We start from the raw sequence: 27,767 nt of genomic DNA, 5'->3' as shown, positions 1-27,767 counted from the left end.
TCGCATCAAATCATGCAAATCTTGATTGCTCACTGGCGACACTGTGTGCAAATTGAGGAACGTACTTGCGCTCGGCTTACGCTTTTCAGGGCCGTATACCGTCCATCCAATTCTCGATCGCACGGCAAGCGGTTCGTTTTGCTTACCGACTCGTGACTTCAGCGGCGCAAACAAATGCAGGTTATCCAAACCGATAAGTATCGCTGCTTGTCCGGTTGGATGATTATTTACCGGTAACCCTGCTAAGTGCGGATATTGCTTCGCAACATCAGCGAAACGCATATGCTGTTTCGGAAGCAAAAGTTCCGACACAGTGCGAACGTTCTCCAGCGGAATTTTTTCCTTTGAGCCTTTTACCGACAGCGTCAATTCAACTTTCCGGGAGTTATTTTCGAACCGATTGATGTTCCCAGTCCAAGTCACAATGAGTGGCTCTGTTTCTCCTTCCGCCTTCAGTCGGTCTGCCACAGCCTCGTTTACCAGGGTTGTAGATGAACCCCTCGCCCAAAAATGCCAGTGTATCGTATCGCTTATTTCCCGCGTACAACGATATAGGTGCCATGCGAAAGATGACCGAACGATCTAGGCCTCCGTGAGTATTACACTCCACTCTCTGTAGCTGAACAGATTCCTCTACACGATGCAGAAGTGTGTGATGATTGCCTTTGCAATTCTTCACGGTACACCGTGCCTTCGACCCACATGCATTGTCGCCGTGCTTATTGAGACAGACACCGCACAGCTTCTGCTTTTCTACAGCTTTCAGCCGTTCTCTCACGTTCATCCTCCTGAAGTCCTCGCAGAACCTTATCAGATGGTCTGTTCGATTGCAGATCCAACAAGCTTTGTTCGCTTTTCCTGTGAACGTTCGATCGTCGCACTTCGACGCAGAATCGTGTACGTGCAGAAATTCGTTCTTCCTGGCGGGTTTTACTCTCGAATGCCGTGCTGTGTCATTGGTCGTCAATGAATAGGCCACTGCTTCAGACGCCACGTCTCCGATACCAGTGATGAAATCTGTGAACAGTCGCAGTGGTGTTCCCTTTCTACCTCGTTTGTACTCTACCCATTTCATTTGGTGTTCTGGTTGCAGCTTCTCTACAAGTTGCTGCACTAACAAAGGATTCCGCAGGTGGTCACTAGGATGCGCCGCTTCCAAATGGTCACAGAGTTGTTTAACCGTTATGCCAAACCTGACAAAAGTTTTCAAATCCTCCGTCGTCGGTGGAGGTGCATTTTTGACCTTATTCAACAACGTTCGTAGCAGTTTTTCCGGCTGGCCAAATAACCTACGAAGGTCTCGAATAACTTCCGGCACAGAATCCGGGAGCACTAACATGCTTTTGACAGCATTTAGCGCTTCTCCTTCCAAACTGTTTAGCAGACGATCTAAATTCTCGATGTTCGAATAGCCGCAAGCCCTGGTTGTATTCTCAAAGCTGCTTATAAACAACGGCCATGTTTCTGGGTTTCCATTGAATTTGGGTAAGTGTCCTGATATCACCTTCCTGGTGGCGATCTGCTCCCGAGTCAGCCTGAAAGCTTGACTCTCAAATCCGCTTTGGCTTCGGTGAGATTCGCCTGCCGCCAGTGAATTTTTTCCAATGCTCTCACTCTTGTCTGAGTCCTGTCTTCCATCCCCGTCACTGTCGGAATCATCGTACTGACTCACTTCATCTTCAGCAACCGATAAAGATGGCCTTACTAACGGCTTTTCAACTCTTTCCTCGGCCCCGCGATTAGCTGTTCTATTTGTTACGGATTTTCTTTGACTATGTAGCCACGAAGTCACCTTGTTAGGTGTTTGTTCCGACGTACCGCCTACAGCACCCTCTTCGTTCATATATGACTCAACCTTTTGAATACTGCTGTTCAGTTTACTTCGAATTTCATTCCGCTGCTTTAAAAATGCTTGTTCGTCTGCTAACTGCGCGTTCAACAGATCTTGTTCCTGCTTGAGCTTTTCTTCCTGCATCATACGTTGCACCTCGAGTTCCCTTTTTTGCATGTTCCTTTCCATCTCCAACTGCTTTGCATTCCATTCCATCTCCCTACGTAGTCTACTATCCCGAATCTCCATTTGCTTCGCAAAGGCTCTTTCACGCGCGAGTTGTTCTTCCTCAAACTGCTGATCAGTCAGTTCGGAAACAGACCCATTGCCGCGAACAGACCCCCCTTCGCTTTTCGATCCGGCTCTAGTTTTAGACCGCGTCTTAGACGTTTTTGGAACGGTTAGTTGTTGATCGACTGGCCGATCACATCGCGAACATTCCCACTCAACTTCAACGACGCTCTCATCCACGCCCGCACAGGAAAAATGAGCCCATCGCTCACAAGTTTTGCATTGAACCCAGTCAACATCGTCCGACTCGCATTTATTACAATATAAACATTCCGAATAGGCCTCCTCGTCGTGGCCCCCAACAATCTTGGAATTGCGTGAAGTCATTCTGCGAAGAGCAAATCAAATCCGAACTAATTCTTTGATTTTGTTCGGTCCGAACAATCACCTTTCCAGGATTCAAAGACCAGATCTCTTTGGGCTGTAAGAAGCCATTGCCAAGAAGCCTTGATCTGCGTTTGAATAATGCACCACAACTGCAAAGCAAATGTTCCGAAGTCTCGCGTTCCGTATTACAAAAGCGACAGATATCATCCTGAACCCGGCCAATGTTCTTTAAATGATATCTACTCGGACAGTGCCCCGTTACTAGGCCGATATATGTACAAAGAGCTCATTTGTTGAGCTCTAGGAGCTTTTTTGAATGGTTTTCGTTTGGTGTTATAAATCTTTTAGATTGGGAACACTTTTTGACATCCAACCAATTGGTTGTCACTTTTTGTTTCTCCCAGCGTTTCAGCTCCATTTTCACTGCACAGTTTGATATACCACAGAAAAGTTCTGGGCCGATAAACTGTGAGTTAGATCCTTGTTTTGCAAGTTCGTCTGCCCTTTCATTCCCACCAATGCCACAATGTCCTGGAACCCAATACAAATTTACTGAGTTTGTTTGACACAGCTGTCGCAATGTGAGAATACATTCCCAGACAATCTTTGATGTGAATTTATAAGCATCAAGTGCTTTCAGCGCTGCTTTACTGTCAGAAAAAATACAAATATTTGCATGTTTGTATTTTCTAGTCAGACAAACATACGCACATTCAAGGCTTGCAAAAATCTCTGCTTGAAACACTGTTGGCCAGTGTCCCATTGCCACTGAAATATTAATTCCAGGGCCAAAGATTCCTGCACCAGTTTTTGTACCTATTTTTGAGCCATCTGTGAAAAATATCGTTGAACCGGGACGGACATAAGGAACTCCGACTTCCCAGTCTGCACGCGACGTTTCGTATACCTTGTAGGGTATATCATGGTTATCCTGAGGTGCTATCCAGTCTCCATTCATACTCATCACTGGCCTTCTTTTGAAAAAGTCCAGTATAGACAGGTGACCCACAAGATCACCTGACAAGATAGTTTTTGTTCGTTTGAGCCTCAATGCACTCTTTTCTGCTTCAAGTTGCACGTATTCGTACAATGGCAACAGATGAAGAATTGCATCAAGAGCTTTTGATGGGGTGCTGCTCATTGCTCCTGTTATAGCAATGCACGCAAGTCGTTGAACTTTATCTAGCTTTGTTCTGGCGGTGGATTCTTTGGTTTTCGGCCACCATACTAACGAAGCGTAGGTCAGTTTTGGACGTATAATCGATGTGAATATCCACATCACCATTTTTGGTCTCAAGCCTCACTTTCTTCCAACGGTTTTGGAGCACAACCATAATGCACTGACCGCCTTGTTGATTTCATAGTCAAGATGTGCATTCCAGTTTAGCTGGGCATCAAGGATAACTCCTAAGTATTTAACCTGTTCACTGAATGGAATTTCTACTCCTCCAAGCTTGAGAGTTTTTAGATTGAATTTCCTCTTTCTAGTGAAAGGTACGATTACAGCTTTTGACGGATTAATGCTGAGACCCTCCTTTATACACCAAGACTGGGTATACTCCAGAGCCTCCTGCATTCTTTCCGAAACTATGTTGTCAAACTTTCCTCTTACCAAGATGACTATGTCATCTGCAAAGCCCACAACTTCGAAACCTTTTGCTTCTAAGCTTTTGAGAAGATCGTCCACCACTAAAGACCACATAAGTGGCGAAAGAACTCCTTCTTACGGACATCCTTTCGTTGCCCTTATCGTGATAGACGAACCTCCCAGCTCAGAAGTGATTTCTCCTTTTGCAAGCATAGTATGAATCCAGTCAACAATACTCGTGTGAAATCCTTTTTTCCTCATTGCACTAGACAATTTCAGAAATTTCTTTAGCTGAAAGTGACTTTTCAATTTTCATAACCAGCGTATGAAGCGCTGTGATAGTGGATTTCCAGTTTGATAGGCAAACTGGAACTTTGAAAGCGGTTTTGTTTGCATGTAGGATGTATGAATGAAATCATTCAGCACTTTTTCCATTGTCTTCAACAAAACCGAAGAAAGACTAATGGGTCTGAATGATTTAGGATGCGTCCTATCACGCTTCCCAGTTTTAGGTATGAAGATTACTCTTACTACCCTCCATTTTGATGGAATATGATTCAACCTTAAACTGGCCTTGATAATCTCAATGAGAGAAGGAATCAGTATTGCTTCACCTTCTTGAAGCAATGCTGGAAATATTCCATCTACACTTGCAGACTTGAAAGGCTCAAAGGATCTCATAGCACTTTCCACCCTGGTTCTCGTAAAAATTTCATCCGCCACATCTGATACAGTACTTTCTGTTCCAGTAGACCCAGAGCTAGTCTGCGTGGAACAAATTTCAACTAAATCAGAGATGGCAGAATCCGTATTTTCAATAGAACCGGGAAAATGCGTTTCCATCATTAGATTTAAGGTATCACGAGGACCACTAGTATTAAAGAAATCACGAGGACCACTAGTATAGATGATAATGCAAAAAAAAATAAAAATAATAATTATAAGAAGAACAATATACGATTCCCAAGAGTCCCGTATTTTCAAACCAAAGGTGCACTGCACTGTCGTATATTCTGAACATGTTATTAGTTTTGAACTAGAATACTTCTCTCAGGAAGTTCGGCCACATAGGGATGTGAAATGAAAATCTAAACCCGAAATAAGTGAAAAATATGTGCAATTTCAAATGCTAATAAATCGGTTAGTATCCGATGGATTTCCTTCGTTCCTGCAGCAATAGATTGGAAAATCTTCTAAGATTCTTCCAAAAAGAAGATAATTGTAATTTTATTATTCACACTATTGTACTATTGAAAATAGTCAAGCCTTGTCAAAACGAAAAATTCGACCTCTGATTGGTCGTTATATGATTGCTTCCCAAGCACGGTCGACAGAATCATATACCTTGCAATTAAAAACATGCTATTTGGCCTATATAAGAGCCTGTTTCAGCCGAAGCCGCTCATAATAGTTCTAGACAGCAACAACAGCAGTCGTCCTCCCTTAGCACTAGCAGTGCCGTGGATACCAGCGATGGCGGAAAGCGGCCACAGCTGTGGCGTAGCAATGGATAGCGCACTAGTTGCAGCGGATTCCAGCAACGATAGCAGCTGGGCCAGCTGATGCAGGGACAGTGGATACCAATGGCAGCGTATAGCGGCCACAACTGTGGCATGGCTATGGATAGCGAACTAGTTGCAGCGAATCTCAGCATCGATAGCGGCTGATGCAGTGAGGCACTTTAGTGAAATGCAGTCTCTGTGCGATAGTGGGCACTAGTAAATGCATTCAATGAAATGTTGACTCATTTTGACAACACGTGAGCCGTCTAGTTTTGAGTGTTATATCAGCATATCATTGTTTGCTTTATCACAAGGAATACTTTATTCGCCCTGTCAGTGATAACGCAAAGATGTGATCGGCATCTTATCCGATACTAAAATGAACAACAAATCGTTTTTTTCAGTATGAAATAAAAACTTGATTGAAGAGTTAATATTTTATAATGAGTTAATTAACATTTTTAAATTTGTGAAAGTTATAAATTTTACTTCATCTCCGTGTCTCAAAACGTACTGAATTATCTTTTCCTTCGGTCATGAGCACGACATCCGAAAAAATTTCATCTCAAAATTTAAAAATTGTCAAGCCCCAACCATGACAAGCAACTTACTATATTACTGAAAATGGTCAATCCTTGTTGAAGCGCAAAATTCGATTGATCTGATTAGTCAACGTTTATTTACTAGAAAAAATTACTGACAAGCAAGCAGCCGGGTTATCTTTCTTGTAGAAGTATTCTACTTCAACCTTGCGGTCGTGGCTTTGCACACAACCCTCCTGTTATTTTTTTGTCTAATTCTCGGCCATAAGACACAAAAAGTAATAAAAAGTTGCTTGAAACCAACAAAATTATTTTCGTTTGTTTTGGGTGAAACTGGAGAGCTCCCAAGATCGAAAGTACAGTAGACCAACAGGTTTTTAAAGCATTTTAAAAAGGCAGACACACAATATCGGACTTGAGACTTGGATCCTAGAGATTGCAGGGAACGTGACGAACTCTTGCAGTAATTTTCGAACAGCAATTTTCTCAAGGTTGCGGAGCAAGGTTCAGATAATTTTGGCAGCACTGGATAGCTTATCTAACAGAGTATCTGATGTAAATGACCAATATTAAGTGAATGTTATCGGTTAGTCGTCGTCGTATTATTGCGCGCCGGGGTGAGAGTAAAGGAGATGAATTAGTTGGTAAAAGTGCTTTCCGGCACAGCGTATCATATAAAAAATGGTTTGGAAAAGTAATAAACTATCGTACGCACCTTCCCGGGAAAAAAGGCCGTTCCAATACCGCTGAATGGAGCAAGGCAGAAGAGCGGAAAAAATACTAAAAAGTATCACACGACGTGAATGAGCTCCACGGCTCGGAAAATTGGGTGTTCTTTCTTCTTAATCCGGCGAGGCTATAAACCGTGTGCGCTACGCAGAGGTCAACTCATAAAAGAAACGGCCAAATTAAGGCGATTAGTGAATGCTAAAAAATAACAGAGTCCAGACCGAGGTTATTTGTCACATCACTTGCATTATTGTAGTCAAGAGTGAACAATCACAATAACTTTAAATACCAGTATTGCCGGAATTGGGATGATATAATTAGGCCTTAAATCATTCCTGGTTGTCATTTTGATTTTTTCCAGGGGGGAACCACATTATTTGCAGAGATTTACACTAATAAATTGTGTTAATAAAAGTTAATCAAAAAAAGTAATCTTAGCGTGTGTCATTCAAAGAATTCGTGATCACTCCCGAATAATGTAACAATGCAAGTATTGCAACGAACAGCTCTTGGAAGCTCAACGTCAATCTAGCGGTTCTAGCTTTACCACAACCTTCCTGTTATTAATTAGATGAAAAGAAGTAGTGCCGCTGCACCTACCGCTGACGCTACTCTCACTAGTGCTGTTACTGCCGCTGGTACCCGCTGCTGCTATCCACCGCCAGTACTGCTTTTACTAGCTACTGCTTAGTTAGTTGTTAGATCGCCCTAGTAGCCATCCACTAGTAAACTGATTGATTTGAGCAGAAGCAGGCTCTTATAATGCCCAAATAGAAAATTCCTTCAATTCTAATTTCTTTAGGTCCGTTGGAAAACCCCTTTACGTTATTGTAGGAACCTCAACAACATTTTTTTTTTCTCACTGTCATTTTGAAAAGTCGAATGCATTTTTCTGTCATTTTTTAAAATAAAGGATGGCCTGTTGCAGTGAATGTCAACAAATTAAACCTTGTGAATATTTTTTGTGTGCCTATAATGTTGGCTTTTGATGTTCGGTGTTTGTTTTCTCAATTTTGACAGTTTTGGTTTATTTATGAGTTTAATACTTTAAGGATTTTTAGAACTTACCACAATTCCGGAATAGGATTTAGGATAAAGAATTCGGGATTTACGCTTCGAGTTTTAGAATTAAACATTTCGAATTTAGGATTTAGAACTAATCACTTAGGAATAAGGCTTCAGAATTTAGAGTTGGGGATTTCGGATAGGACTGGGATTAGGACTTAAGAAATTAAGATTTAGAATTTAAGATTTCGGATTTGAGATTCAAGATTTGGGATTTAAGATTTGAGTGCCAAGATTTAAAACTTGAGATTTATGATGTACTTCGGATCTAGGATCTAAGACTGAGGATTTATGATTCAAGTTTAAGGATTATGCTTTCTAGTAGGAAAATTTAAGGTTTAAAGATAAGGAATTAGGATTCCAGAATTATTCAGGGTTTCAGTTTCAAGATACAAGATTCGAGGCTTTAAACTTAGGATTAAGGATATCGGTTTTGGGATTTAGGATTTAAAATTTAGGATTTGGGTTTTGTCCAGGACTTAGGATTGAAGAATAAGGACTTAAAATTTGTATTGTAGAATTCTTGATTGATCTAAATTCAGTATGTAAAATTACAGTTTTGAAATTTTGGTTTCAAGATTTGATATTGAAAACGTAAATTTCAAGGTTAAGAACTCGAGAGTACGGTTGTATTTCAAATTTTAAATTGAGGATTTTAGATTAAGGATCATGTTTTAGAATTTAAAATTTAAATTGAAGATTAGGAATAAAGTATTAAGAATTATTCAGCGCTTAAGTTTAAGGTTAGATGATTATGGATTTGAAATTTAAAATTTGAATAAGAGGTTTTAGAATCTAAAGTTTAAAATTTAAGCTTCAAGGATTCAATATTTAGGATTGAAAGTTTAGGATTCAAGACTAGGGATTACTATTTTGAAAATTTAGGATAAAAGATTAGGTTTTAACATGCCAGATTCAAGATTTAAAATTGGGATTGAGAATTTTAGTTTTGAGGATTAATTTGAGATTTAGGGTTTAGGATTCAAAATTCATATTGTAGAATAATTGATTTTGGATTCGGGATTAAGAATGTAGTTTAAGATTAAGGATTTGCGATTTACAATTCAAGATTTACGATTTAGGATGTATGATTTAGGATTGTTGATAATGTTGTAACGAAGCAAAAAAAATTTCTTCTACATTATACAAAATACTTTCGTTTGTTTTTTATCGCAAGGTTTTTGATGTTTCTTTTTTGTATTTTCTCAGGTTCACTGTTCTGTGTGTAAACTCAAAAGCTGTGTTAAGTCGCGTAATGTTGCATTGTTCCTTTTTGTTTCATTGCTTGCGTTTTTTGACAGTTTCATTTGGAAACTCAATAAAATAAAACCAAAAACATTACGTTATGTCGATGTTTGTTTGTATTTAGAATTAAAGACTGGTGGATTGGGATTCAAGATTTATTTTTTGGGATTGAGAACACAACGTTATATTTTACCTCATGTTTTATTTAATCTATTTTTCGATTTCAAAGTATTTTTTTTTTGTATGGATCAATCACTTCGACCAGAAACATTCCTTTATTATAAGGAGCAATGTTTATCAAAAAAAAAAAAAAAAAAAACGGGAAAACGCTCAGTACCAAAGTAACATTCGTTGTGAAGATATACTTCATGCTTGTAATTGTTACAACACCGCACGGCAATACGGTAGATCGGACAACTGACACTTATGTTTGGGGCGATAGAGATAGATAGTTTGCAGGGAAGTCAAAAATAGGAGGAAGAAAAAGAAAAAAAGGAGTTTGTTGATAGCGGAGATTGTGGAGAGTAGAAAAGTGAAGATAATTTCGCCATTACGATTGCTAAGAAAGTGTATTGGAAACAAGAAGGAATTTGTTAAGAAAATCAAGTTACTGCTATTAAATTTGAAAAGGTGTTATTAACAGGTGTCATAAAAACTGCTCCTGTATATTGTAGATTGTAAGTAGTGCTGTGGACGGCGAAAACAAACCTGATCGTTGAGTAGAAGTAACCGGTTTATTACTTACCTGTAGGTGCAGCGACCATTAGTATTCACCTGAAAAGGGTTTAAAAGGAACTTACCCCAAAATACATATATCGGTTCTGCTATAACATTCACTATCACGCTTAAAATTTATTTGGGTAGCTCACACTAGTCCGATCCAAGACACAAATTGATAACTTTGCGATTCATAATACAAGTAACGGTAAACAGTACGGGAAAATAGTAGAACGGAAAAGGTGAACCACTTCTTTTTGAGCGTTACCGAAAACTAATCGGCTGCTACAAAATCTGGTTTCTATCCGAACAGTAATATTGATCGACTGGTTTCGAACAAAATATTAAAATCGAAACACAAGCTTATGAAATATATGCTCGTTCTAAAATATATAGCGTTATCTTTAAACAACTGGGCCTACTCCCCTGCAAGAGACCCTTTCTATCTATCACATCCTCCAGCAATACAAGCAACACTCTGGATTGAATCCAGATTCAACCTCAATCCAGCCCGATAACATCAACAATTTCGCAGCCAATTGAATATTCTTCCAACAAGTTTTTCCTGCTACCGGACGACAGCTGAAGACAAGCAGCAGAAATCGAGCCGGAAATTTCACTGTTCTCGTTTCCGTTTCATTTCATTAGAAAACAATCTTCTAAACATATAGCCACACTACACTCCTCCTTCACATCATGTCTTTCTTCTACCCTCAACCGAACAGAATTTGTTAGCAGAAGTTTTCATTTTCACAGTTCCCATGCTAACGACCAGCTCTGTTTCTATACCTTCAACAGCAGCAGTGGTATTAACATGCGATAGCCTAGTCGGAGGCAGTCCGAACTTTATACGTACCTACAGTATGTATAGTGATCATGCTAAGAGCCGGAAATAGATATGTCGGTATTTTAGGCTCGCCGGAGAACAATGGCATAAGGGCCAGGGAAATCTTGATTTTGCCTTCCGTCGATGCATTGTGCAGTTTCGCCTCGTAAAAGCCTGCAGGGGACTGTAAAACTAAACTATGCGTGTGCAGCAGCAAACTTTGCATCAGAAACAAATGTTACAAATGGCGAAAATGGAAATTTGATTAGAGTCTTTTTTTTTATCCTTTGCTGACTCTTTGTCTTTATGCGGGGGAGCGACTCCTGCGGCTTGGATAAGCAAGCAAGTTGTATGCATTTCAATAAGTTGATCAACTGAAGCGTGGCTGAGTGGAATAAATGGAATGCCGTTCGCAGATAGTAAGCATTTCTTTGTTCGATTTCTTTCGAGAGCAAACATTGTATTAACATTGCAAATACATAACGAGGGTAGAGATCACAACGTTGTAGTTAGCAGGCTGAGAAAAAGAATAATTAAATTTTAGAATTACGTATGCAGAGAAACAACAAAAAGAAAATTGATATTCGTGTTTCCCCATATCCACCATGTAAAACAGAAATTATTTTTTTCTGTTAGTACGAAGGCAGTGGTGCAAGTCACAAAACAACAATCTGTGAAAACAACCAAGTGAGATGAGTGCTGGTGGAAAATCCCAAGCCCATTCATTACATATTCATCGAGAGATGTTCGAACCGGAGTGTAACCCCCTTTTCCATTTGGGTGGGCTCTTTCACTATCAGCCACGTTATGTTCGACATTATCTACACATTCGAGAACAAAGGCACTTTGCAAGATCCAGTGGAATATATAGGTAGGTACTCGAGTGCCGCAGGAAGAATGATTCTCTTCTCTTCGGATAGCGTCGTTCTTTTGTGCAAGTGGTGCTTAGTTGCCTAATTTAAGGCACACTAATTGGATGCATTAGTGTAAATACCGATGTTAATTACTGTGGTTTGAAGCGATCAGGAACTCGTTTTCAGCAGATGAAAAGTTATGAGTTTTGCTTTGCTTCTAGCGTTTGTTTTCCTTCCATTAGTCAAGCCACCTTGAGTTTAGAATCTTTGAGTCGAAAATGCCAAGTTTCATAGAAATTCATTAGTAGGTACGAAGAACTAAATTCATAAGAAAACTGTTCCAAATCTAAACTTTAAATTCCGAATCCCGAATTTCCAAACCAATTTTTAAAGTCCAAAGTTTCATATCTTAAATTTCAAGTCATAAACCTTCAAAATATCCGAATCCCAAGTAAAAGTTTCAAGTCCTTTTTAAAAAATAAAAAAATTAAAATATAATAAAAAGTTTTAAGTTCTAAGTGAAATTTATAAGTCTCAAATCCAAGAATCTAAATCGAACTCTAATACCAGTTCCAAAAACCAAAATCCCAAGCCCAAGCCAGATTTATTTCCTAAATGCCATAAATACCAACTTTAAAAATATTAAAACCTTTCGAATTGCGGTTCTCTGGTTGACTTTTGTATGCTGCTGCCTTCGCGATACTAAAGCCCTCGTCTGCGGTGTTTGTCGAAATTTGAGGCACCGGGGCCGAAATTATTACGCTGACACTGGCTCCGGTGTTTCAAGTTTCGTTCTTCGTGCCGTCTGTCTAACACCAACACTGAGTGGCAATTGCAAAACACGTCGAGTCGTGTTCCAAATATATCCCTCAGTAGAGAGAGTGGTCGGGACGTGGCTGCGTAGCACACTGTGCCCCTACCAACAAATTTAGCATCAATAACAAAACACACAATTTCACCAGGGAAAGTTTGTTTTTATCTCTTATTTTTCTTCAATTATGGAAGACTTCTTCAAAATTTATCCACTTATTGACTAAAAGATACTAGAAAACGACAAATGCCTCTTAATGAAAAAATGATGCTTGATCAATACTTGAATATAGAAACGGTTTTGTTTGCGAATATCAGCGGTTTTTGTAGATATCCGTTCGTTATTTAGTGCATTATTTAAATGAAAATCGTCAATAATAAATTAATTTAAGCAATAAAAATAAAAATTTTACAATGAAACTGTGTGTTTGGCGTTTGGCCAACAACACCACATTAAAAAGTTATATTAAAAAAAACTGATTTTAAGGGGCATTTTATAGAAAATTCCATTTATATAGGCAAATAGAAGTATCCTGTCTTCGGCAAAGTTGTGTCTTGTGCAATGATTTTCCGATGAGACAACAATATAAGCTATGAAGTAAAACGACGAGTTGAAGCTGCGAACAAGGCCTTTCACGGGCTACGTAACTAACTAAGGTCCGTAGTTTGCGAACTCGCACAAAACTAGTGTTGTATAGAACGCTAATCCTCCCGGTTGCCCGTTATGGACATGAAACATGGACGCTGGAGGAAGCTGATCGACGAGTACTTCAAGATTTTGAGCGTAAAGTTTTGCGATCGATACTTGGTGGACATATCTCCGAGCTAGTCTCGAAGTACGATGCTGGCCTAACAAGCCAGTCGTCGTAGGTTCGAGTCTTGGCTAGGGAGAGACTGTTAGTGTCAAAAGGATCGTAGCAATTGTCCTATACACTTAACAGTTGGCTGAGAAGTCTGTGAAAAGTAAATAAAATATAGAGTTCCAAATCGGAATGTAACACCAAGGCTTTGTTTTTTTTTACTTGGCGGCGGATGGCGTGTAGCGCCTGAATCACGAGTTGTTCAAGGTATACATACATACTGATATAGTTTTGGATTTGTATTTGTATTTAAATAATTCAAAAAGTCTTGTTGAATAATTGAGGTAGTTTACAGTTCTATCACATTCTAATCACAGTTCTAAGTCTATTTAGAAAACATCGCACAGTGGTTCAATAATGCAAAAAGAACTTAATTCCATGGTGCCTTTAATAGTGTCTTCGGAACAATTGTTTGTATGAATGACCCGCATAATTGCAAAATGTCAAAAAATATTAGAAGTTTAGTACACTAAAAAAAATAACTTTTTTGTATTAAGAGATAGAGAAAAAGTTGTAGAAGATTTAAAGATATGAAACTTTGTTGAACAAATTAAAATCCTATCTTTTGTTGGTACAAAGTTATAAAGTATATTATATGGAACTTACTTGAAAGTTAATTTTTTTACCTAACTTTTGTTAGTTGCATTTTACACAAAAGTATTGTTGGGGGGATTATTAGGGCATACGAAACACACATTTTTGCCAAAGACCATATATCTTCAGGACTTTTTCTTACAAAGTTATATCATATTTTAGCATATTTTTTTTATAACTTTAAAACCGTTTAGATTGAAAAGGGCAAGTGAAGTGAGAGGCGCAGAAAGTTTCGCATTATAAAATTTCTATAGGGCACATTTATATTGATTTCAGAAATGATGTTTGGAACGCCAGTTAACAGTTTTCCTACAAATACGGCCCTGAATACGTGTCTTCTTTTTGCTAGTGTGTCAATGCCAAGTAAGCGACATCGACTGGCATAGGGCGATAATTGAACAGGATCACGCCATGGAAGAGATCTCAAAGCAAAACGTAAGAACTTGGCTTGAACTGATTCAATCCTGTTGGTCCAGATATTAGTGTAAGGACTCCATATTAAGGCAGATGTTTCCAAAATAGATCGAACTAGTGAGATTGGAGGATAGCAGCCCAAGACCGAGTAACATGGCGACGTATTCTGGATTCGGCATTGGATCGATAATCGGTCTGTCGCCGTAAAACTAAGTAAGTAAGTAAGTGAATATATTTTTTAATATTTTCCTACGTAAGTCCTAAGTCTTTGAAATCTTGAGTTGAGTAGTCTTTCCGTTCAATATATTATAAATCGGAGTCTAAGATCCCACGAGGGTCAAAAGGTTCAAGATTTAAGTTCTTCGCACCAATTTGAAAGTTCATCGAATTCAGGATTTTATGTCCCTTTTCCAAATCTTCGGTATGCACTACCCAAGTAACATACAAAACATGTAAGAAAATAGATTACAACGGAAGTAGTCATATAAGTGTTAATTAAAAACTTGTGTTACTATATCGTGTTTTAAGTTGTTTTTCATCAGTAATACAACCGCATTTCGAAAACAAGCTCATTTTTTCTGGTTTTGGAGATGTTTTTAATAACATGTGTTCAAGAATAACAATCACTATCACTTGGTCTTTTCGTTAGGCATTGCACCATCTAATAACAACATTACGTACCTGTAAAATGCTTTTCCTTAGTACAACAGTCGTAGCATTAAACACTCAACTTAAAAATACTTTATCAAATTAATATTTAAATTTTATTAACGATTTCTATATTTATTCGAAAGATAAACAAACGCTTGCAGTGTAACCAATATCACTTCAGGTTTTTGTTATTGTATATCCAACAACGTTTTCTAGTTTTGTTAGATTTTATATCCAGATAACGTTGAAACTATGCGAAAACAATTTTAATATTCAAGCAAAAGAAACAACTCTTTTTGAAAGGTTGAAAATCAGTTTTTGTCATCAATTTATAATTAATTAAAACTGCCACTGATAGAAGCTATTGTCGATCTAGTTGGACTGCGCCGTCACAACACATTTGCGCATGCGCTGGTTAACAGTTGTCATAGCAACAGATTTGCGCATTGCCGTATTAGTACTCGAGATGTATTTTGCCACTTACTTCTATCAAGTTGGCTTGCTCTCATGCTGTTATCGGTACTTGTTCTATTAGCCTTCATGTTTTGCGCTTTTCTGGTGATAGAGATGTCATGGAATAGGTAACGTCAATTATTTTATACCAACGTGTGTTACTTGGGAGTAAACTCCCGAGTACCAAGTTTCCAATCCACTAAGATCCACAATTTCAATGTTCCATGTCAATTTAGGTTGACGTTCCCTGAGACCAGAATCTCAATCACACATCTCAACTTCCAGAAATTTTAAGTTTCCCAAGTTTCCCTAGTGTAAATTCTAGGCCCAATCTCTGGACTCACTTCGCAAGAATGAATCATACCCGCTTGGATATCAGTCTCCAGTTTCAAACGTCACACGATCTGATGTTTGAGGTTGAGGTTTGATACTTGAGGTATTTGGAACTCGGTTTTAGATCTGTCCTAAATTTGTTAAGTTTTAAATTCACATTTTTTTTGAAGCGAGTCTCGAATCCCAGATGATAAAACCCATGGTTTAGATCAAATATCACAAGGTTCTTCCGTTTTTGGATTCTGAACCTTTGTTTGTAGGACTTCAACGCCACCAGAATTTCGTGTGCTGAGTCTTCCCAGTTTTGGATGGAGGAACACAACCTTTATTGTTTACCCCTGGATGAATAGGTTAGTTGAAGTCCATTAGGCATATATATATTTGCAAATAAAATTTTTGGAAATTTTTGAAAAAAGTGAATAATTTATGAAATTGCAGTTTGACATTACTCCTTCTACTTTACTGTAGCCCCTGGCGATGCAGTCAGCAGCTGGAAAAAACATATTATCTGTGTATGGATCCAATCACGCATACACAAATTATCGAAAAGTTGAATCTGTAACAAAAAATTTGCAGAATCGCCCTGTAATAAATATATTTCGGCAAAAAATGTACTAATTTAATTTACCAATGTAGCCTGAATTGGAAACATTTTGCTCGATAATCGGAACAAGTAGTCATGGTGGACATGAAAGTTGTCATTCGCAGGAAGTGATTATCCACCCGGAGAGTGGACAATCGAATTAAAGCATGTTTTCATACACAGGTAGTAAACCCGTTCGTACGGGAGAAGGTCCGCAGTCAGCATATTTTGGGCCGATGATGTGCAGCTTGGGAGCACTTTTTGCCGGGGACCGATGATGATGAGGACGACAACTACGACTACAACGTCGCATAAATCCGGTGCTTCGCGTGGACTGGACTTCGGGCCGAACCGAATGAGTGCAAATTTTTTCCACTACATTTAATGCAGTGAGCTTGTTTTACGGCTTCTGGCGCGCAGTTGATGTTCATCACGGGTTTACAACCGAGCTTTCAACAAATGGACACCGGAGACGGAGCAACGGAAAAAAGTGCCATTAAAAGCAAAAACGAAATGAAGGGAATAATTCGACTTTATCCGGTGGAGTCATGGATGATGATGGCTGTGCGAGGCAGAACATAAAACAATAATGCAAGTATGTTTGACACAATCAAATTTTCATAGCGAGATTGTGTCTGCTCACCCGGAAGTGGCATTAAGGAAGCACATTGTAATCGCTTTGAATAAAAACGAACTGTATATTGCATTATTATTGCTAGAGCAATATGAATAATTTCAGCGGCATACAGTCAGTAGCAAAGGCTCCGTTCGAAAATTCAATAAAAATATCTTCCCCTAACAAAACAAGATCTCCTTTCGATAATATCGTTCACTCAGGTTGATGCAAATCCGGTCTCGGGGCTCGGAGAAGAATTTGTTATTATTCGTTGGAATCTTGTTCTAAGCAGTTTCTTCTTCGTTCGCTCGGAAATGGTCCTCTCTCTCTTGGACTGTGCCACCGTATTTTCGGGATGGGAGAGCAATTTGCAATTATCTTGAACGCAAATCCAATCAGGATACAGTCGAAGCGAACGTGTTTCCTACTGCTACGATGTGATGCGATGCGATGGCCGCCTTTCTAACCAGGGCAAATAAAATGAAATAATTTTACCAAAATCCACTTACTGGAGCTTTCTTCGCTTGGAATTTATGACACTAGCGTCGTCATTCTCAAAAGAGATGAGAATTAAATTTTCAATTTCCTGTGCATTTCATGAACTATATATCCTGTAAAACATTTTATGACGAGTAATAACTGTCAGTACATAATTTCATGTCCGTTTTGCACTGCTATTCCCACTATTCCGGTTCGATAAAAAAGCTACCCTTCGTGGGCGGTCCACCCCGAGCAGTCGTTCACTGCATTGTCAGAACATTTTGAATTCACGTCCTATTATGCTGCTGCGAGATTCTCGCAAAACCAAAGTCGATCGAATTATTCTGTATGTCGCTCGTTGGTTTCGCGTGATTCCATCTGCAGAGTAGCGGGAAGTGGGAGTTAATTTGCTCAGTAATTCCGGGGGCGAGACAACGGTAGAAAATTATCTGTCGCTGTCGCCTGGGTTTGTTGACAGTGATTGAAATATTGTCGATTGTCGCCACAATCGAGCAAGATTGATGGCTTCGGTATGCTGATTAAGATCGGAGCCACACGGATGGGGCGGTGACCGCGTTTACCATTTTGGAATTTAAGGAAAAGCTGTTTACCAGTCGCTCCGGTTTTTTCATTACATTTTGAGCATTGAATTTCACCCAGAATAAAAAAAACTCACCTTAAACGGATCCCGGTCATGTTGGGTCTGGTTGATGTACATCGACGTTCGCCGGCCAACAATCGAACGGCAACCGATGGAACTGCTACGCCTTCCGGCCGTCCTGTCCGCCGTTACTTGCAGCATGTTTGCACAACAATTTATTCACACCTGCTGAAACCCTTCCGAGCAACGCCACCCAGCTGCCAGAGCCAAGCTAAGCGGAGATCTAACCTATCTTCCAAAACCAGAAAGTACGGCTGCTGCAGAGAGCTCTTTCCTTTATTGTGGTTTACTTTCCAGAGCGTATTTTTCGAAGCCCATATCCAAATCGACGGTAGGTTTCCCTCACAGATACTTCTAAACAGCTGCAATACGATTAACACAGCGAAGGAAGAGAAGCGGATCGAAAAGCACAGACAATAAATTGAATTTCTTTCTGCCACCGCAGAGCTTTCATCGGATGAATCAAATATTTTTTTCACTAACTTTTTAGCCCCTGTATAACACTGCAGCAATAAAATTGGAATATTCACACTTTGCACCGCACTGATGATGGGATAATGATGATCCTTCTTTTCCACCTTCTGCCACACAACAGATAGACACTCAGGAAGCACGTGGCAATGCCGGTCGCATCAATCGAAATATTTTATTAAGTTTCCACCTTCTACTCACTCTTTGTTGGTAAAATATAGACCAATATGTTTCAACAGTCAGGTGCTAGTGAAATGCAAGCCGAATCGGGTGGCTAGCAGTGGGAAACTGTAGTTTATCTGGAAAGAAATCATAAAAATACAACTTTTTAGCTGCAAGTTATAATAAGAAATGTAGAGAAAATAAATTTATTTTTATTAGATTAAAATTAGTCGCTGATATTGGAAATGAGAAATCCAGGGTCTCAGAGTAAGTTTTGTGAAAGAAAGGCTTCTAGAAGTCAGCCATGACCTAAAAAAATGATGAATCGCAAAACAAATCAACTTCTAAGGGCCGAAAAAGCCCGAAAATGATCCCAAATTTACCCCAAAATGTGAAAAAATACTTCTACGATGCTTTCTTTATGTTACAAAAGAAAAAGAAAAGAAAATTATTCCAAATTAAGCTGCAAATCGGGAATGAACATTTCTAAAGGCCAAAATAGATATAAAAACCTGTTTTCCGAAGGCCAGAAAATTTCAAAAAAAAATTTTATCCTATTTTAGCTTAGAATTGCGAAGCCCATAAAAAAAACCTAAATTAATCCACCTAGCGGTCAGACCCAGCCTTTCTCATTCAGTATTTTATTTGTAGAAATAGATTTACATGACATGACAATAAATGTATATTCACTCTTTAGGTTCTAAAATATTGATGTTGTAATCTTCTTTACATATAAAAATGCAGTCAAGTCTGTCTGTCTGTCTGTCTGATCCATATAGGCCCGAAAACTACCGAACCGATCGACGTGAAAATTTGTATGTAGGGGTTTTTGGTCCCGATAAAGGTTCCTATGATCGTTTGAGACCCCTCACTCTCCTGGAAGGGAGGGGTTCCATACAAATGAAACATAAATTTCTGCGTAACTAAAGAACAAACCAAGCAAATGAAACCGAATTTGGCATGTGGATGTTTCAAGTGGTAACTAATATGTCCATAATAGTTGGATGAAACACAAATTTGTGCACATCTCGAGAACTTATCAACCAAATGGAACAAAATTTGGCAGGTAAATGTTTTTAGTGGTAACAAATATGTCCATAATGGTTTACGCCCCTCCCTCTTCTGGAAGTACAAATTTCTGCACATCTCGCGAACTAATCAACTAAATGGAACCATATTGACAGGTGAATGTTTTAGTGGTAACAGATATGTTCCATAATAGACCTCAGACAACATTTTGGATTGTAAGACGGCAACTTCCGGTTTCTGGAAAACAGCCAAAAATGGCCGATTTCCACCCAATATAATAATATCCGGATCTAGAATGATACACAGGAGCTAAAATCGACCACAGATAGCATTTTAAATTCTAAGATGGCGACTTCCGGTTTCTGAAAACAGCTGAAAATGACCAAATACCACCCAATATTAGTTTTTATTTAACCAGTATGCCGTTCAAAATCCAGAAATTGTCTCCAAATGCCATTATGAAATCCAAGATGGCGACTACCGGAATGTGAAAAACAGCCTAAAATAAACAAATACTATCCAATAGGAGTATCTCTGGAACCAGAATGATGCAAGCAGCTAACAATTGACCTCAGGCACCATTTTTGAATTGCTAAATGGCAACTTATAGGCAACAGTCGGAAATGACCGAATAATACTCAATATGGATATTTCCGTAAACGTGATGATGCATAGAAACCAAACATTGACCCTGGACACCATTCTGAATTTAAAGACGACCACTTTTAGTTTCTGGAATATAACCAAAAATACCTCCCAATATGGGTATTTCCCGTATCAGATTGATGCCAGAAAGTCTGCTGAAAATTACAGAATACCACTCAATATGAATATGTTCAGAATTAAGGCGATGTACAGAAGCCAAAAGTTGAGGATATTGTCATTTCGATAAAACCAATCATTTCAAACGGTTTGTTATTTGACTTTGATCATATCCTATGGCCGATTCGTCGTGCATTTGCAGACTTTAAACACATTGCAAGGAATCAATGAATTTGGAACGTTCAAATAGTACGATACCACATTTAAATTATGTTGAGGCCACATATATCGATCAAAGCAGGTATAGTTTTAAATAGTATTTGAATTTCTTTTCTTTACATAACTTTTGAGCCACATATCAAATCGTTATGAAGTTTGTTATTTGTAAGTTCGAGAGATGACTCGTTCGTATGACACTAGTTATGTTCAAATAAGTCATGTAATCTTTGAGATAATAGACTTTCGTTGTTTTAATAACAATTTAATACATAACGGTAGCTTAAGATCGATTATAATCAAATGAAATGGGAACGTGTAGGGCAGCCAAACTTTGAAACCACGTGTTCAATCATAATTCATCAGTTAACCCTTAACTAGTCCGCTCATCTGATAATAATAATTAAATCGGTTGTGTACTTTCTGAGATAATGTAGTTTCGTGATTTTCACAAGTCGGTACATTACAAATGAAGTTACAGTTCGATTACAGTAAAATTCAAAAGGGGCTTCTGAGGCAGCTAGACCATTCATTTGACACTAATTTTGTGGAAATCGGGTCGGCCATCTCTGAGATAAGTGAGTGAGTCCAAGTAGTCTTCGGAATATGTTCCTTTGCATAGCTGGATTTCACATTTTTAAACATAACAGGCAAAGTAATATTCCGATTGCAAAACAAATCAATGAGGTCTTATGGGGCAACTAGACCTTCCATTTGACATGGATTTTATGAAAATCGGTACAGCCATCTCTGAGAAATATGAGTGAGATTAAGTAATCTTCAAAACACGTTTCTTTTCATAACTTTTGAACCACATGTTCAATCTTCATAAAATTCAAAAGTTAAGGGTTTTTTAGATAGCCCGTTCTTGTGAGACCAATTTTGTTCAAATCGGTTGTGTGGTTTCTGAGATATTGTTGTTTCGTGATTTTCACATTTTTAAACATAACCTCTAAACTAAAAATCCGATTACAGAAAAATTCAATAGGGTCTTATGGGGCACAAAGACCTTTCATTTGCAATTAATTTCATGAAAATCGGTCCAGCCATCTCTGAGAAAAGTGAGTGAGAATAAAAATCTGCACATACACACACACACATACAGAAAATGCTCAGCTCGTCGAGCTGAGTCGATTGATATATGCCATTCGGCCCTTTGGAGCACTTTTATACTTTCGGTTTTGCAAGTGATTGCTATACCTTTCTAGGAGAAAGGCAAAAAGAATATGTTTGCGAAAATCAGTTCATTCTTCCATTACTCGAAGCGGTACTCGTCAGTTTCACCGTCCACAGTCTCACCCCGGTGATGTGAACATTTCCTCACCCGTAACATCCGGAAGAGCTTTCCGCAACTTCCGGTTTCACCATCCTGAATCACCATCATCACCAGATTAGTCACTTTTCGTCGATATACTTCGCTGTTCGCTGTCCTTGTTTCCGCTTGCCAAACCCTTCCATCTCACAGTATTTTATTTGCTGATTTCGTGCGCAGAATTAATTGCGTCTTCAAATTTGATTTTAGTGATATACTTTATTCGGAAAAGTTTCTATGCATTTTATTGTGATTCTTTTAGAATGTAGGATTGAGTGATTAATTCACCTAGAAGTGATATGGAAAATTTTTTTTTCAGGGCAGTGAGACAGACAGCTCGTGTCCTCGAAAAAGTTGTGGCAAATAGTTTTACTAGCAACTTTGTCGAAGGTGTCGGATTTCTATCTCTTATGTTAAAAACCTAAATTAATCCTCCTAGCGGTCAGGCCCAGCCTTTCTCATTCAAACTTATTATTTTTAACAACTGATTTACATAAACGCTTCAATCCAATAAAGGAATATTCACTCTTTGGGTTCTAAAATATCGATGTTGTAGGGGAACTGCTCCATTATTAATCTCATTAAGCCGAAATTCACGAAGAATGCATGGAATTTTCACGGAATCATTGAACAAATAAACTAAATATGCTTACGTGCTCCAATGGAATCGCCCAGCACGGTATATTTAGTAAACTTAGCTAGATTTATCCTGAATTTTGTTGAACAAACCATTTTTCTCAACGCTTCCATATCCATCTCAAAACTTAAATCACTGCTCAATTATTCATCTAACGACGCCCCCATATTCATCACACTCTTAGTCATGAATGAATCACATTATCATGAATGAACGTAGCCGTAGCCCGTAGTAGTAGGTTACCTAGATATCCACTGCCGTTGTTTACGTGCAAAATTGGTAACCTAGGTAACCACTACAGTGCTGTAGGTTTATGTCAATTATGTCGGAATAATTCAACATGTTCAGTATGATTTTTTCGTATTAACAGACACTGATTTGGCAACTTTTGATTTTCTTCAACGCAGTGAAAACACATGAAAATACATACAGTTGAAATTTAGGAATTGTAAAAATTCAGCTCATATATTTCTGCTAAATCCAGCTTGTTTAAGAAAATTTGAGGTGAACATTTCAAAGATTAAAGTATTCCTATGGTAGTGAGTGATTTTGTTTAGTGATTAAAATAAAAAGTGGTCCGCTAGTGATGAAAAAAAAAAAAAAAACTGTGGACGTATAGAACGATGCGCGGATTTTGTTTTCTGAGGTAAATGAGTTTTCAAGTGCAGATGCCCGACTATAATATCAAATTTAGAGCTTTTAAGTGAGTTTTTGAGGATTATACTTTATGAGGAATCTAAAGTGAACTAAGAAGAATCCATTCCATGGATTAGCAGATTGGTTTAAGAAGAAAATATGCATTTTTTCCTGTTTGTGTTATCATGTTGTATGAGATGAATATATGGGCTGAGATGAATAATGGAGCAGTTCCCCTATCCGTTGCAAAAAATTACAATTCTTTTGACGTAGAACTACGTTTTTCTTTAGCCCACCACATAGGGATGTAAATAGGAAAACTATTAACGAAAAGGGGACGAAATATGTCCCTTTTTAAATGCTTATAAACCGGTTTGTTTTCAACCGATTTCCTTCATTTTTGCAGTAATTGTTTGGAAAATTATACACGCATCCACCCAAATGTAGAAAATTGTTGATTGATTATGCAAACTGTGTACTATTGATAATTGTCAAGCCTTGTTTAAACGAAAATTACGTTCCTGATTGGTCGTTATATGATTACTTCCCAAGCACGGTCGACAGAATCATCTACCTTGCAATTGAAAACATGCTGTTTGGCCTATATAAGAGCCTGTTTCAGCCGAAGCCGCTCATAATAGTTCTGGACAGCGACAAGTTGTCAACAGCAGTCGTCCTTCCTTAGCAGCAGCACTAGCCCTGTGGTTGGTCACCACGTCTCAGGAGCAGCGCGGTTCTTCTCAGCGTGTGTCGCCAGACTGCCATTATTCCCCCGTGTTAGGGCAGCATGAAGATCGTCATCACCAAATCCAATTTTGAACAGCAAAATGCCTTTTTTCAAGGCAAATAAACAAGTCATTGAAAGTTAATAATTTTTGACAACGTAAGCAAGCATTCCGTGCGGATTCCAGCAGTTACATCTGTCGCGGCCGTCTAATTTAGAGAAGGTGAAATAGCTTCCACAGTGCATGTTGTCCGTGTATCTCAACCCCCTCACTGTTGGGGCACAAAGGTTGCGATCAACAACCGGTTTTGAACAGCAAAATGCCTTTTTTCAAGGCAAATAAACAAGTAATTGAAGGGTGAAAATTTCCTAGCATCAACACAAGCAAACATTCTTCGCGGGATCCTAGCAATCAAATTCTGTTGTAGTTTATTTAGTTAATACCCCCATTGTTGGGACAGCACAAAGGCTGCGATCAACATAACCGATTTTGAAAAACAAACTGCCCTGTTAGAACGCATTCACGAAGGCAGTTAATTTGAATATGCAGAGCTAATATGAAGTCGATCCAATCAATCAGCATTAACAGAATTTCGTCGTCTCCCAGCTGCCAAGTTGCAACATGATGCAACACGCAACAACGAGCAAACGAAATCGCTTGATGTTACAAACCGCAATAAAAAAACGGGTTAAAATCGTTGCGTGTGTGAGAGCACCATCGGTGTTTATTCGCTGGAAACAAATATCGAATGCGAATTGTGGAATAATTCGTCTAAAGAATATTAGAGAATTAGACAACTGAACTGAAGGGCGTGACCTATTACGTAGCACCCTTCGGCTATAAAAGAGCGTTTCTGGGAAAACTAGCTACATTCATTAGTCGGAAGGTGAGCTGGATAGACCTCCACAACGTTGACAGCAGTAGCAGCAGATATCGGCACTCAGCAGTAACAGACCAAATCCAAATTTGAGCAGCAAAATGCTTTTCTCATGGCAAATAAACAAATATTTGAAGGTTAATAATTTTTTGACAACTCAAGCGAGCAATCTGTGCTGGATAGTAGCAATTTAAATCTGTAGCAGCCGTCTAATTTACAGAATGTGAAACTGCTTTTACAGCTCGTGTTTTCAGTGTCTTTATTGCCCCACTGTTGAGGTAGCACAAAGCAAGCATTAGTAGACTTTGACTCATTATTGAAACACCTACAACAATGCATTTGTTAATAGTGTGCGTAGTTCTACGTCAGTTATGCGGTCGTGTCTTGGATACAACCTCCTACTTTTTTGAGTCATTTATGGTAATCATATTTATGAGATAAACTTTCAATTACCATCAACAGCAGCATGGCAGTTTTTCCTCGATTGCACACGAATAGAAATGTACGAAGAAAAGAGTACCACTTAAATACGAATAGTACCGCCGCAGTACGAATAAAAGAGTACCGCTGCAATCATAGACGACGAGAGACCTGTGATTTTTTACTCCACAGGTACTGTTGCTTTTGCCGGCATGTTTTCTTTCAAGACATCAGTTTTTATTAGGTTCTGAAAGCAGGCTTAGAAATTGTTCAAGGATGGGTGTTGTTTCAAACTTTTCCGAAAACTTTTACCTTCGAGACATCATATTAGGTTAAGCTCATGGAAACAAAAATAAATTGACCTTTTGGGACTGGAAGACTTTGTCAATTTTTATTTATATATTGATACAGAGAATATCACAAGGAACATATGGTGTCCATTCACGTCGTCTGTGTTAGGAGTGCTCGCATGTAATTAGTTCATTATTCGCGTAAATTTGTCATTGAAACTTTTTATCAATTTTACCGCTTAGCTATGAAATGATAACTAGCATATTACAAAATTGTTCTACATTTTATCTATCCAACAACATATTGGTTATTGTTATCCATCATGTGGTTATGCTGTTTTTACCGTTTGGAATCTGACGCAACATTTGCCAGTTTTATTTCCAATTTTACAGAATGCATCCCAGTATGGTAAACAAAGACGTAGTCCTACGTCAAAAATCGTAGAATTAGCAGTGCTTCGACTTCCAGAAAAAATGCTATCCACAGGTTCCAGCCACGATCGTCGATTTCCTGATCCCACGCACTGGCAACCACTTCCCCAGAGATGTTGAACGAGTGTCTTCCCAGGAATTTTAAATGGGGACAGTAGGCCCAAAGGGTCGAAAAAACCTAAATCGCAGCTAAGGATATTTCGCTTTGTAGGCCGCTTTTCACTGCCCAAAAAGACTTGCATTTCCGGTCTGGGGTTTGCGGAGAAGGCAAAGGCGACCGTTTCTTGCTCGCAGCTTACTCCGAGGACCCGTTCTTTAGACTTCTGCTTAGCCGCGTTGAAAACGACCGATCCTCAGCTCTATCGTTTCCTAACGCAGTCAGAACTTCGGGTGAATTAGACATCCAGTTTCGAAAGTCAAACTCGACTTGTTTTGCTCGTCCTACCACTATCTCATTCGTGTCGACACGTTGATCTAATATTGTTTTTTTTTTTTTCAGTGATTATTCGAAACGCCATAATCACTATTTTTTTGACGTAGAACTACGTTTTTCTTTACCACATAGGGATGTAAATAGGAAAACTATTAACGAAAAGGGGACGAAAAATGTCCCTTTTTAAATGCTTATAAATCGGTTTGTTTTCAACCGAATTCCTTGATTCTTGCAGCAATTGATTGGAAAATTATACACGCATCTACCCAAGTGTAGAAAAGTGTTGATTGATTAGGCGAACTATTGTACTATTGAAAATTCGTCAAGCCTTGTTGAACCGAAAACTACGTCCTCTGATTGGTCGCTTGCTGCCTTTCCCCAAAAAGGTCGACAAAATAGTATAACTAGTTAGCCGCATCGTAGCGAATTGCGGAAGTAGCTTGCGCATATCTAAGCAGCAGCGAGGTAGCACCAAACGTCCCGATATGCCAGCTAAGGGTTTCGGCCTTCTTCCCGCGATAAAGTTTTGCCTTATCTTGGCAACAACACATTCTGTGCTGAATCCAAGAAAACACAATCTGTCGCGGCCGTCTTATTTACTGAATGCGAAAACAGCTTTTACAGATTTTGAACAGCAAAATGCCTTCCACTAGGCAAATAAACAAGTAATTGAAGGTCAATAACTTTTTGGCAATAACACAAGCTGCTGGTTCTAAGCAATCAAATTCTGTCGCGATCAAAAAATTTATTTTATTTATTTACCCAATCCCCCCACTGTTGGGGCAGCACAGAGGCTGCGATTAGCATAACCGATTTAGAACACCAAACTGCCCTGTTCTGCTGGAACACCTTAACAAAGGTAATTAATTAGAGTTCACAGGAATAAATTGAGATCGATTCATATCACAATAGATCTACGATTCTGGTCGCAGTGAGGAAGTCCATACAGAAAAAAAATCGATTCAATCAATCAACATGAACAGAATTTCGCCCTCCAGCTGCTCAGTTGTAACATGATGCAACACGCAACAGGGAGCAAACGAAATCGCTTGATGTTACAAACCGCAACACGATACGGGCTAAAATCGTTGCGTGTGTGAGAGCACCATCGATGTTTCTTCGCTGTATACAAAAATCAAATTTTAGTAAAGCGGGCAATGTATGCAGTTTTGCGAGGATGCGAAAATGAACGGGAATAGAAGGTGTGACTTTTAGGCTTAGAAAAAAAAAATTCTGGACGAGGGAAAAAATAGGAGGTTGTATCCAAGACACGACCGCATAAATGACGTAGAACTACGTACATTATTAACAAATGCATTGAGTGTTTCATTACCCTAATAACACAACTGGTTTTATCAAAGTTTTATAGCGCTTTTTTGGCTGTATTGAGCGC

At 38.8% G+C, this 27,767-nt stretch overlaps 1 protein-coding gene across 5 annotated transcripts in view; it reads right to left on the bottom strand.

Moving 5' to 3' along the window:
• The window catches only part of LOC129732921 (uncharacterized), a 391,879-nt gene that overhangs the window by 217,435 nt on the left and 146,677 nt on the right, over positions 1-27,767 (bottom strand). For all 5 annotated transcript variants that reach the window (XM_055694379.1, XM_055694375.1, XM_055694380.1 and 2 more), the window contains one exon: positions 17,988-18,742. In XM_055694379.1, the coding sequence (XP_055550354.1) occupies positions 17,988-18,113 (126 nt within the window). In that variant the 5' untranslated portion in view covers positions 18,114-18,742. The remainder of the gene's footprint in view (positions 1-17,987; positions 18,743-27,767) is intronic.

This window comes from Wyeomyia smithii, chromosome 3 (assembly GCF_029784165.1).
Source record: "Wyeomyia smithii strain HCP4-BCI-WySm-NY-G18 chromosome 3, ASM2978416v1, whole genome shotgun sequence".
NCBI lineage: Eukaryota > Metazoa > Arthropoda > Insecta > Diptera > Culicidae > Wyeomyia > Wyeomyia smithii.
The sequence above is the reverse complement of the archived record's forward strand: the minus strand, read 5'-3'. Positions and strand labels throughout refer to the sequence as shown.